Genomic DNA, 12,825 nt, shown 5'->3' on the forward strand with positions numbered 1-12,825 from the left:
GCCTGGTTGAGGAGGGGACATACAGAGAACAAGACAACAGCCATCTTGAATGGCCTGACCATACGAGGATTAAATGAGCTAATACAGTTAACATGCTTAGAACAGTGCCTGGTATACAGGATGCCTCAAAAACTGTTAGCTATTATTATCACACACACTCATGCCTCTTCAAATCCTCCTGGCCCCCCGGGGCCAGCAGGATACAGCCTCGATTTTCACCCATAGGCAAACCAGGCCTCTCTTCATCTGTCCCCTTCGTCCTCAGCCCCATCTGCTGCAGCACTTTTCAGAGACCCCCAGATCATGCACAGGGCAGGGCCTGTTCACAGGACTCTCAAGGCAGTGGGGGAACTTTCAGACACTATGTTTTCAGACACCTCGAGCTGACAGGGGCAGAAGACCCAGGAAGAAGATTCTACAGTCGGCCCGGAGGCTGACTAGGGGGCCCACGTGCCCACTGACCGCCGGACGGGGCAGACGTAGCTGGTATTCATTGCCCCCCTGGGGGTCCTCGACATGGGGTCAGAGGAGAGGCAGTTCCCTGAGGGCTTCTCAGAGGCAGGGAGAGTTTAGATCAGGACACAGAAGGAAGACTTTTCGAAGGGGGAAGAGAGGGGCCTGACAATAGGTGCAGCTATTACGGAAATGGCTCTTCCAGCCGTCTGCCCTTCTCACTCTTCCTTAATGGCTGACTACATTTATTGAGCAACTGCTAAGTGCCAGGCACTTTCCCGGCAGTTTATCACCTCTTTCTCACAACCACCTGAGGAGGTATATACGCTCATCCTGCAGCTGAGGAAACCAAGGTTCAGTGGAGAGACCACGTTGGGACCCAGGTCAATATGCTGCTCTGCCCTGCAGATTCCTCCAAAGACCAAGGCCTGGTCCCTCTCCTCCCTGGAGGCCCCGGTACCTGGCTGACTGTGGCCGTGGCCCTTGGCACATGTACCAGATTTGGCCCACTATCTCCCTTATTTGTCCTGCAGGGACCTGGCTTCTCACATGCTGCCAGGGACCAGCAAACATCTACACATGACTCTGAGATGACGGCTCGCTTGTGCATGTCAATGAAGTCAGGCAGTACACTGGAAAGAACCAGACTCTTGAAATCCTACCTCACATTCCACAGACCTGCTTCCAGGCTGTGCAGATCTCAGGTAGACACATTGGTGGAGCCGTCGCCTCTGAGAGGCCGGGGAGGTGTGGCTCATAGGCTCTCACCTAGGTGGGACAGGGCTGCAAGCATTTGGGAGTGACCTAGGTCCGTCTCCTCTTTGGTCACGCTGCATGGACCGCCCCTGCTCTCCCCCCACACTGAGCTGGCCCCGGTCCTTGGCGCGAGGTGTGCTGGCCACTGCCCACAGGAGCCGTCCACCTCGTGAGGCAGAGGTAGCCTGCCCGGTGGTCAGGCAGACCTGGTTCGAGTCCCAGCTCTACCATTTCCTCACTGCAGGATGCTTTCCTCATCTGAAAATGAGGCTGATTCCATTCACCTCACAACGTCTGGATGGGGCTTAAAGCAGGTGATTTAAACGTGGCACAGTCTTTGGCTCAAGGTGGGTCTTCAAAAATGCCACTTCCCTCCTCCCCTTGGGAGCCAAGATCCAGGAAGCGGAGAGTTAAGGCGGTTGAAAACATCCCCAGGGCTGGAGGGAGGGCCTATCTGGGCTGCTGACCACAGTGTGTTTGCAGATAACCCTGAGGTCAGTGACGCCCATCTGGGCTGGGCCGGGCTCTGACCCTCCTGCCCTTGAGCCGCCTCAGCTGACTCTCCCCACGGCCCACCCCCCACGCCATGCCGAGTGAGCGCTGGCCACCCAATAGGGGACCTAGCAGCAGAAGAGGCAGCACATGGAAAGCCTGCAACTGGGGCCCCTGGTGAGCAGGGCCCCTGCCCCGGGCTGGGAAAAGTCGCCTGACATGGAGGACAGCACCTTGCACCCCCAATCAGGTGAGCTGGGAACTGACTGGCAGGGAGAGAGCAGGCAGGAGCACAGGGTGAGTGTCACGATGCCCCACCGCCACCTCCCCAGTGTCGCCTACCTTTTTGGGCTTTCTTTTCTCAGTAACTTTGGGCAGAAGTCCATGGACTCATCCTTCTCCCAAGCCCTCCGTCCTCTTCTCAAAAATCCAGCGGAGGATAGGAATGACCCTGTTCTTGCCATGAAAGGGTAATGGCCACCCAGGGGAAAAAGAATTTGCCACTGTAGCACACAGATGTTACCTATTTATTTTGCTTAAACAATTGGCTTTTTCCAAAAGCAACTTAGAACCCCTTATAACGAAGAGCTTCACAATACAGTTAATAGTAAACTAGACACAGAAAATCATGGGCTGGGGGAAAATAAAGCAGAACTTAAATACATTTAGTAAGGATAATATAGTCATGAATATGAGTCTGAGTATCCTAGTCGCCATGGTGAAAAGGGAACTAAGCACCACTGTAAAGCAATTATACCCCAATAAAGATGTTAAAAAAAAAAAAGGGAAATAAGATCAGCAATTGGAAAGGAATAGGCATACTAGTCTTATACTTTTTTCTCAGAGCTTTGTATAATAGGCATTGAGTATTGTGCAGGACAGGTCACTTACTTCATATTTATAAGAATTCAGAAGCACATGAAATCAGGTTATTTGGTTCACAAGGACCTTTGAGAAAGCAAAGGGGATGATATTAAAGAACCAGCCAGTGAGGGTGAAGGCAGCCCAGTACAGGGTTCTGATGATCTGCCCTGGCCCAGGTGTTCAGGGAGTTGTCTGTTTTCTCATCTGTGCTGTACACCCTGATTTCTCAAACTTTAATGTGCATACCGTCTCTGGCGGGTCTTGTGAAAATGCACTTCTGATTCAGATCTGGGGTGGGTCTGAGACTCTGCCATTGTAAAAACCTCCCAGGCCACCACGTGCACCACCCTTGGAGCAAGGGCTAAAGCCCAGACTTCTCTAGTTGTGCACCTGTGCAACCTCCCTCCAACTGAAGGCAACGCAGGGCTACCACAGTTCCCGCTGGCCAGGGATGTCCAGTCACAAGCCAAGATGCCTGGTCTCACACAGAGATTAAGAACCTACCATGTGCCAGAGCTTCCTTAGCAGAATGGTTGCTGCAGCCCACCCCTCCCCTAGTCCTTTATCTGCCCACCCCTCCCCCTGAAAGCATGTGCCTTTCAAACCTTGTCCACACTCCAGTGCTGCCACAGTTAACTCTCTTGTGGATGCGCAGTTTCTCATCCCACTGAGCTCAGAGGGCTTTTCTTCTGGAGAGAGCTCATGTTTCAATAGAGAACTAGAAGGAGGGCGAGCCTTATGCGAAAGCAGAGTACCAAGCCCTGGGGTGCAGGGGCAGGGGCGGTGCCCGGTGCTCTGTTAGCCATGCCTTATAACGCCTTACAGTATTGGCTCGAAGTAAACCGCCACGTGCAAGGGTCTAAGCTTAAACGCCAGGCCCTGAGCACACTTTTGCAGCCTGCCTCCCCATCCGGTGCCTGCCCTTTACAGACCGTGCCCGTCGCCCGCTGCCCTGCCTCACCTCTGGGCGCCTTAGACATGGCTTCATCCACTGGGTCTTCGAGGAAGAAGAGACAACCCCTCCGTTTTCCCTCAGAATCCCTACTCCAAGCCGCAGCCCCTCTCCGTCCTTCACAGGAAGAAGCAGCTCCCTGTGCCCAGATGCTTGGTCGGAGGAGTCTTACCTGGCCTGGGCTGGGCAGTGGAGGCCAGGGCACCTTCTCTGGGCCCACAGCCCGGCCTGGGCAGGGCTAGGTTCAGGTCGCCTGGCTCCCAGCCAGGCTGTCAGAATACATCCAGCACTCGTGACCATCTTGATTTAGTAGTCATTTAGAGTATTTATTTTGTGAAATGGATGTGCTCTGTCTCAGCTTACAACTGCGGGATCAATCCAAGAAGCGGAGCTTCCATCCTTCTCTCTGGCCCAAGTAGGAGACGAATCTAGATTCTCTTCCTGAATACTCTCATTTTCTTAGCCAAAGGAGTAGCCTTGTCTTCAGGAAAAAGGGCAATCTCAGGAGACTGACACCCAGGGGCTCCCGGTCCAGATATCCACCAGTGCGTGTACTGAGCGCCTCCTGTGTGCCTGCAGTGGGCTAGCTCTGGGGCAAGCAAGGGGGGAGACCAGAGGTGGGCAGGAGCCCTGGGGCAGCTTCCCAGAGATGCTGGGAGATGCAGAAGGTTGAGAATGGCAGTGCATTCATTCAACAGCTATTTACAGAGCACTGTGCCAGGTTCTGATCCACGCACTGTGAACACAGACGTGAAGGAAGCAGATAAAACTCCCTTCCCTGGGGGAGCTCGCGTTTCTGTGGGGGCAGACAGTTAATACACAGCAAACAGAGAAGGTGTGTCTTATAGTGTGTTCGAAGGAAAAAAGGCTGAGTGAAAAGAAACGAAACAGGGCAGGGTACACAGATGACGGATGGGGATGATTGGGGCGTGGGTCTCGTGGAGGTGGTGTTATTCTGCAAGGCTCCAGAGGAGGGAGGGAAAAGGCCAGCGCCGCAGGGCTGAGAGAGCAGAGAGAGGGGAACCGGACACAAGGTCCCACTGGGCCTGGTCGCCATTACCAGGACTTTGCTTTGACTCCGAGAGACCAGGGAGCCAGGGCAGGTTTTGAGCCGAGGAGTAACATGATCTGACAAATGTCTCAGAAAGATGGCACCAACTGCTCTGCCCTTGGCCTGGCCAAGGACACGAGTCTGGCACAGAGGAAGTGCTCAACCAGTGTCAGTGCCACTCTCCCTCCCTGCTCAGCAGAGGGCTCGTCTGCCTCCCAGGAGTTTGGCCCCAGGAAACATGTATTGAGCTCTCACCCTTACCAGGCCCTATGCCAGGCGAGATAGGGAGACAGACAGGCAAAGCACCAAAGCCCAACGGCGTGCTTGGGCCCAACAGTGCTTGGCCTCAGCAGGTGTTCACCTCCCTCCCTCGCTGTGGCTTTCAAGGCCCTGATTGTTCTCTTGCAGAAGTTCATGCTCTACTAGGACATTCCTTGGTGCTTCTCTGCCACTCCAGCCTTCAGCTCGCTCTCCAACTCATTGGGAGCCCCTCAGAGGCCCACCAGGTCTCTTTGGAAGGATTCTGGACAGATCCTGTGAGAATGCTGGAAGACCTCTCAGTGTCTCCATTTCCCAAGCTTTATCTCCTTGTGCCTCCCTTTGGAGTTGCAGGAAGGGTGCTCAGAGACTCCCCCATAAGCCAGAGCAGATACTTAAAGAGTACCTACTATGTGTGGGGCACCATGCTAAGGGCACCAAAGAGGGCTAGGCGCTCATTCTTGTCTCCCCAAAGTCTACAACCCACTGCAGAGGCAACTTGCCATCCAAGGGCCAGAACCAGGCATGGGGCATCTGTGTCCCCAGCACCTGGAACACTGGTATGGTGGGGTTCCCTGAGTGTGGAATGCATGAAGACCTATGAGAACTGCCACAGGAGCTCAGAGAGGTCCCGGGGCAGGGTGGGGCAGGAGGGTCACCGAAGGAGGTGGGAGCGGACCTGGGCCTTGGGGCCCGGCAGAGCAGCGAGCTGGGGAAGGAAGGTATTTTAGGCAGGAGGAAACCTGTGGAAGTGAGGAAGCATTGGATGCTCATGGGTGGGTCTCCACAGGGTCGGAGGATGGAGGAGAGGCCCCTCACGCCACCACCCCGCCAGGTCTGCCCCTCCCCCATTGTGGTCTAGCTGTGAGGCCATTCCCGAGGCCCAGCCCCCTGCCTCTCTGGTCTCGGGGATCAGATAACCCCTCCCTAGGACTTATCTCTCCAGAACAGGTTGTTATCCTGGAGTAATTTGAAGCTCTTTATCAAGGGCTGGCGGAATATGTACTACAGGAATAATCCAGAAAGAGTCACAGGACTCAGGTAACCCCCCGTCAGCCTCCCAGAAGATGAGTGACATTGGTGCCCTACAACCATCGGGGTCCCCATGTCCTCACCTGTAAAAGGGGGAGGTAGAGCTGTCAGCAGCACATGATGTGAGGTTGTAGGTGAGAAAGGGCTTCAGGTGAAGGCACACACCTCTAGAAAGGTACCCAAAAGATATCCTTAACTTGCACCTGACTCACTGCTGTGCGGGATGCCACTAGCATGGGGGAGGGGAGGACAGTGCCCAGGGCCGGAGGTCATCTTTCTCAGGGGCAGAGGGGTGGTTTGAAGCCCAGGAAGTCTAGACATAGAGACAAGCTCCTAAGGGCCCTCCACCAGCTCCCAGGACCTGAAACTGAGGACTTCAGGAGGGTCAGAGTTCTGTCCTAAGGGTAGACAAGGGACAGAGGAGAAACAAGGAACCAAAGGCCGGGATGCAGCCTCGTCCAGGAGGGGCCTGTACTGCCTGCTCCCCTTGCAGGAAGGAAGGAAGGGAGGAAGCCAGGTTGACTCTGGTGCCCTGGCCTCTTGCCACCTGTGTGAACTTGGCCTGCCACTCAACCTCGGTTATACAATGGACGTGGATTTGAGATGTCCCTCAGGTGAAGGGAGCGAGTGGGTTCCAGAAGTTACCCTGGCCTCCACACGCCCCCCTTGTCCCGGTTAAGAGTTGGTCCGGGAGTTCTGCACCCTTTAAATCGGGGAAGGGGGCGCCGATCAACACGTGTCCCAAGCTCAGGCCAGGGGCTGAGGGGCGGAGGATCGTTGGTGCCTGCCGCCCGAGGACCCTGCGGCTCTCCGATTGTGGCCCCGGGGGAGGCGGCCGAGCCGGATAAGCAGCAGCGGCCTGGCGGGCGGCCACCTCCCCCGCAGGTCCGGCCCCGCGGGCAGGCGGGGCGGGCGGAGAGGAGGAGCCTCCGGGCAGCGCCAGCGCCTCCGCCGCGGACCTTCTGCCGCCGCCGCTGCTCCGAGCGGCGGGCCTGAGAGGTGAGTGACCCGTCGCCCGCTCGCCCCCCGCCCCGGAGCCCGCCCCGGAGCGCCCTCGTCGCGCGCCGCCGCGCGCGTGCTGGAGACCTGGGCCGCTGGAACCGAGCCACGTGTGCCCGGCGGCAGCGAACCTGGGTCCTGGGTCCCCCACTCCGTGGGCGCCTTCCTTCCCCAGGGACGCAAACCTCAGGCGCCACTCTGGCCGGGCAGGCCGGACGCGGCCTGCGCCGGGGGCCAGACTGAAGGGGCCACGCTAAGCCCCCGGGCTGCTGCCTCTCGCGCCCCAGCCCGCGGACCCGCCAAGTCCTCCGGCCCCCGGTTCCCCGCAGCTCCGGGCCCGCGGTCTCCGAGGAGGGGGGGAGCGGTGGGCGGGCTAGGCAGGCGGCAGGGGCGGGGGCTCCCGACCTTGATCGGGAGGCGGCTGGACGCACCAGTGTGCTCTGCCCGCGGAGCCTGGCAGACTTACCCCATTTCCCTTGCCCGTTTCCCCGAAATCGGGGGCAGGCTGCCCAGAGAGGTGTGGTTGGAACTTTGTTCACTCTGGATAGGTGAAGGGGAGGGTACGACAAGCTGATATTTCCTTTGAGGGCCAGGAGGCTGGGTCCACGGGGAAAATGCAGACAGGTCTCGTTGGAGCCCCGGCAGAGGACTCCGCGGAGAGGCCTTGCGGGTTTCCAGGGCCACCTCTCCAGCTCCAGAAGTAGGGATTCTGGAAATACCCACAGGGAAATATTTCTGTCCATCAGAGTGCAGTGATGATATAATTAATAGCAGACATTTATTGCGCGCTCATCTGTGCCAGACATCTTGCTTTGCACACAATATCCCAGTTAATCCTCAGCATAGGAAGGCACCTATTATCTCATTTAAGACGGGAAACTGAGCCTCAGAGAGCATGGGTATTTTGCAAGGATACCGGGTAGCAAGTTGCAAAAGTAGGATTTATCTGACTTGAGAGCCCAGAGGCGCCTGCTAGTGGGAGAAGAGACAGGCCATGTTCTCAGAGGATTGTGGCAGCCTGAAGGATGCAGTAGTGGGGGTCAGAATAGCCACATGACCAAAGAGTCTCACCTGGGTGTGCCCCTTCAGTCACCTGCATGGTTTCTTTAAAAAAAAAAAAAACAGGTGCCTAGGTCCTACCCGCAGCTGGCTGAATCCAATTCTGCAGAGTGAACCCCTCCTACATCCAGTCAGGAGTGCCTGGAGGGCTGGCACTGTATCTGACTCATCCACAGTGGCCAGCAGAGGGGTCGCCTTGGAGCAGGTGTTTAATCAGTGTCTGATGGATGAATGGACGTAGTGGGGCAGGGGCTATCACTGGGGTAGAAAGGTTTCCCCGAAGGAGGCCTTGAATGGTGGACAGGTAGCTTCAGCCAGGCCTGGGGGAGGAAGGCCTGGAGTTGGCATGGGGTGACCCTGGCCTCAGAGCTCGCAGGGAGCTCAGGCCGGGCCATTTGTTCACTAGAGGGTTGGACAGCCAGCCCCAAGCCCGCCGAGCTCCCCAGGACCAGGCCTGGTCACACGGGGACCACAGGTGTGCCCTCTCCAGCCTAGAGATGCCGAACAGGTAAATTCCTCTCCCCTTCAAGTTTCCTGTCCTTAACTCAGGGCCCTTCCCTCGCCGGACGTCTCAGAGTATTGGGCAGGGCTTCAGGTAGTTGAAAAGGGAAATTTAAGGACTAAAGCCCAACCGCACACCTGAGCAGTGGAGAGGCTGCCTGCAGGGGAGGGCACCTGGCTTTGCAGTCAGGTGGACCCCCAAGTCTGAATCACAGCTCTTTACCATGTGGCCTTGGCCAAGTCCTCAGTTCTCTGAACCTGCTTCGTCTACGAAAACTTGCTAAGGGCTTGGGACATAATCTTCCTGTAAAACAGGAACAATAATGCCTGCCGGGGGTGGTGTATGTGCACTGTGTGAAGTGCTGGGTTTTAGGAGTGCAGTAAATATCAGATCCCTCCCCCTTCCCCCAGAGTTTGTGTTGAAGTCGGCTGGGGACCTTCCAGGCTCATTGCTCTTCTGCTCTGAATCCCTCGGCTCACTAGAGCGTGGCCTCCATGCTCCCCTTCTCTGTTGCAGACCTGACCTCGGGCCCAGGCCTCAATTTGGGAGCTGTGGAGATTACAGAACTTGGAGGTGGGGAGGCAAGGGTTGGGGGGACAGGGCGCTCTAGGTGATTTTCAAGTCTGACTTCCTTCTGCCTGCTCGCTGCAGCTGGACCCACCTGCCCGTCCAACCTGCCCCGCTGTTCCCAGACCTCTGCATGTCAGCCCTTCACATCCTTGGCGTGCCATGAGCACCTCTTCCTTCACACCTGAAGTGGCAATTGTCACCATCACTGAACGTCCCGCTTCCCACACGCCAAGCATGTTATGTGTGTGAGCACACTGAAACCTTCCGACTCTCTTACGAAGTAGACGGTGCTGTTCTCCCAGCCATGTAACTTTCCCAAGAACACGAGACTCCATTCTTTTGAGCCCAGATTTGTGCTCCTAACCGCTAACTCTATGCTTGTCCAAATTCTGCCTCATCGTTTATTCTTTCAGCATTTACTGAGCACTGACTTGGTGCCAGGCACTCAGGACCTGGCCGAGTCCCACTTCTGGCAGGATGAGTGTCCATTGCCATTTATCATCCCACGAAAACCCACGCCCTCCACTTATGTCTGAATACAAGTGGGGCAGCTGAGGCCCAGGTCCCACAGCTAATGCCAGTCAGGATTCCAAAGCGGAGACGGCTCCCGCCTAGCTGGAGGTATTGACCGCTGTGCCTGCTGTCAGGGTGGGATCGGTGGCTGCTAATTTATGCAGGATCCTAAACCCCTGCATTGGCACTCCAACCCAGAGCAAAATGTTTCCCTCCTCCTCAGGTGCGGAAAACTGTCACTAGAGAATTACTCTTTCCAATCAGTCTGTCCTCATCGGTCACCACAGTCACCGGGCAGAACGTGCGACGGGTGAGCCCTGATTGTCCTACAATCAGGCAGTAACTTACTCCTTGTTCCCTCTTCTGCTTAACGAGAGCCAGGTGGGGTCGGAGCACAGCACAGTTTTAAGCCTTTTGGAGCTCTCGGATTAGGAGATTAAACGGTGAAAAATGCAGCCCCAAGACTATCAAATCAGTCACAGGCAAATGGAGAGGAATTTAGGGACTGGTGAATGGGCTTCCTAAGCTTTCCACGGGGAGTGGGCCTAAGCTTTCTTGGTTCACGTGTAGACAGCAGGTTTCCCAGAGCCGGTGTGCCGGGTCTGTGACGGGAGGACCGTTCCCGTTACTGGATCGTCCGATGCCTATGGTGGCCGTCAGGCTGTGGGAAGGGTAGGCCTGTGATTTGACTGGCGGGCTTGGGAGGGTGACAGCATGCCCTGCAGTCGGGGTGAAGGTCTCTCTGAAGCTGAATGACTCAGGGCTCACAGCTGAGGATGTTAGGGGGCTTCAGGTGGCCCTGTGAGACGGGCCCCCCAGGGGGAGTCTGCGCAAAGACAGGACGGCCAAACGCAGGGCCTGTGGAGTCACCCAAACGGGCCTTTTGGGATCCAAGGGGCCTGTGCTGAGCCCGGGCGCCCAGTCGGACGTGTACCTGGGTCGGTAACGCACTGGACACGGCCTGAGCCGCCGCTGCAGGTCAGGGCACGCAGGCCCTTTGCGGCTGGTCTGCGGAGATGGCTCCACTCTGGCTGGAAGTCAGGTGGCGCCTGGAACTGGAAGGGAAGAAAGCAAGACGTGCCGGGCCAGGTGGCCAAGGGTTGTGACGGGGGCTCAGGGCGTTCCATCGGGGAAGCCCCGCCCTCCTGGTGTTGCTGGATTAGAAGCCTGGAGGCTGGAGGCCTGACTGCTTTGTGAGTTCTGGCTTGGCTGCCTTTTGTCCTCCCGTAACTTTTGCTACAACTCTTCTTGAACATTCTGATCCCGCGTGGCTATGTGTGGCAAGCGAGGGGAGAGGGGGCATCCCAAGATTGGGGGGAGCTCAGGGAGAACCCCAGGGGACAGGACATCACAGCTGGAGCCATGGGGGTGTGCCAGGACATCCTATCTGCTCATACCTGGCGGGTTTGCTTTCAGAAGGAAGTGCGGTTTCCTGACTCTGCAGCTTCTCCAAGGGGCTAGGAGACCACCCGGTAGCTCTGATGGGAACAGAGCGTGCTGAGCCCACCCCAACTACTGCATCAGGCAGCGGCTCCACGCACAGAGCTGCCCAGAAGTCCGCTGCCGAAACTCCTGGATGATTTGGTGTTCACTGTTCTAGAGCACTGCCGAGAGCCCCCAGCCCGCAGGCGTCTACCAGCCTCACTGAGGCTGGGGGCTGGGTAGGTACACAGGAGTGGAGAGCCCTCAGGGAGCTTGTAGTCAGTTGGGAGGCTGAGTGAAGATACAGAATGCTACCAGGCGGCAGAGGGAGAAGAGGCCAGGGCTGCCTGTGGCCGGTGGCCCACAGTGGAACGCAGGACATGCGTAAGTAAGAGCAATGCTAAGATGTGGGTTTGGGGCTTTCATGTTCGCTGTCTCACTTAACCATCAGAACAGAGGAGGAAAATAGCCTGCCCAAGGTCACACTGCTGGTACACGGCCAAACCTAAATTCACTCCTAGGTCTGTCTAACTAGATCTCCCACCTGAACAGCTGCCTCTGTATTCAGAGCAGGGGAGAGGGTTTCAGGACTCTGGGGGGCTGGGAGGTACCTGGCAGGCCCAAGGGCCCAGGCTGGGTCTTTAGGGAAGGGGCATTTGGATGGCCATGAGGCTGTCAGGACTTCAGGTGGAGGCAGCAGCCCTGGCAGAAGTGGGGGGCAGCGGGGACTGAAGGAGGCAGGGTGAGCTGAGTAGGGGAAAGTCGGTCTGCACGTGCTGGCCTAGGCTGGACTACAGAAGATGCCAGAATGCCCCTGCCCACAGGCGGGTGCGCTCGAGTAGAAGTGACAGGTCCTAGGAGCCACAGCGGAGAACCGTGCAGGCCCTGATCTGTTGCTGGTAATAAGAGTAAACCTGTCAGGAGCCCAGGGTGATGTATTCTGGTCATCAAAGGCCCGGATGCCCAGGCTTACTCAGAGCTAGTTTCCCAAGATCGCCAGTTTTCCAACCAGTTGAAAACAATCAAATACACCTGTCGTGAGACTGAACTTGGCATAATTAACTTCAATGATATGAAAGCCTCCAAACCTCTAGCCTCCCTCTGTGCTGTTGGTGTGGCCTCCAGGGTCGCTGGCAGAGCAGGGTCACCGGCACGGGCAGGCCCACCCCATCCATGCTTTGCCCTCCGAACGGGGTTGTCTTTCTGTGGGTCCTCCTGTCTGTCTGTCTTTCTCCGCACCATGGGCACAGACTAGCAAGTAAAGACGACTGTGAAGCCTTTGCTGGTACAAAACGTAACGAGTTATCACTAAGCCAGTGACAGCCACAGTGATTGCAATGCGTCACCCACCCAGCAACTTGTAGATTGCCATTGTCTGCAGCCATTACGTTCGGCTTTGTATCCGAGAAGTAAAGGCGTCCCTCTCTTTCTCTTTCTCTTTCTCCTTCTCTCTCTCTCTCTCTCTCTCACACACACACACACACACACACATACACACAGCCCTGTGGTGAGGCAGTCCGCCCTGCAGTGGATGACGTTTATTCATTTTATGTATCCTGGGTTCTGCTGTCTGTCCCGCCTCAGTTCCTGTAGCAAAGAGACTTGACTCTGAGCCACTAATTACCACCAGTGAGGTTTCCTCCCTAAACAGGAAGCATGAAGACAGAGCCACTCTCCCGCAGTGCACTCTGAAACCGAGCATCAGTCACTACCCCATCCACTCCCTGCAGCCAGGGACTGGAGTGCAGGTTGAGGGGGCCGGCAGCCTGGCCCGTGGCAGGTCCCACGCCTCCTCCTGTCTTCAAAACCAAAGTCAGGCTGCTCGCAGGTCAGAGGGAGACCCCAGCAGGAACGGGTGGCCAGATCACAGTGGGGCTGTCAAGGACCCATGCTTCAGACCCT

General features: G+C 56.7%; 1 protein-coding gene across 5 annotated transcripts in view; it reads left to right on the forward strand.

The window, feature by feature from the left end:
- The first annotated feature begins 1,822 nt into the window (after positions 1–1,822).
- STEAP3 (STEAP3 metalloreductase) overlaps positions 1,823–12,825 on the forward strand; it is a 47,974-nt gene continuing 36,971 nt past the window's right edge. For 3 of the 5 annotated variants that reach the window (XM_060016935.1, XM_060016939.1, XM_060016937.1), the window contains exon 1: positions 1,823–1,951. Coding sequence is in view for 1 of the 5 variants with exons in the window: in XM_060016937.1 (XP_059872920.1) it covers positions 1,852–1,951 (100 nt within the window). In the remaining 4 variants the exon portion in view is untranslated. Of the gene's footprint in view, positions 1,952–5,887; positions 6,858–12,825 lie in introns of those variants that run through there. The other 2 variants (XM_060016938.1, XM_060016936.1) reach the window with 2 other exon arrangements.

This window comes from Delphinus delphis, chromosome 7 (genome assembly GCF_949987515.2).
Source record: "Delphinus delphis chromosome 7, mDelDel1.2, whole genome shotgun sequence".
Lineage (NCBI taxonomy): Eukaryota > Metazoa > Chordata > Mammalia > Artiodactyla > Delphinidae > Delphinus > Delphinus delphis.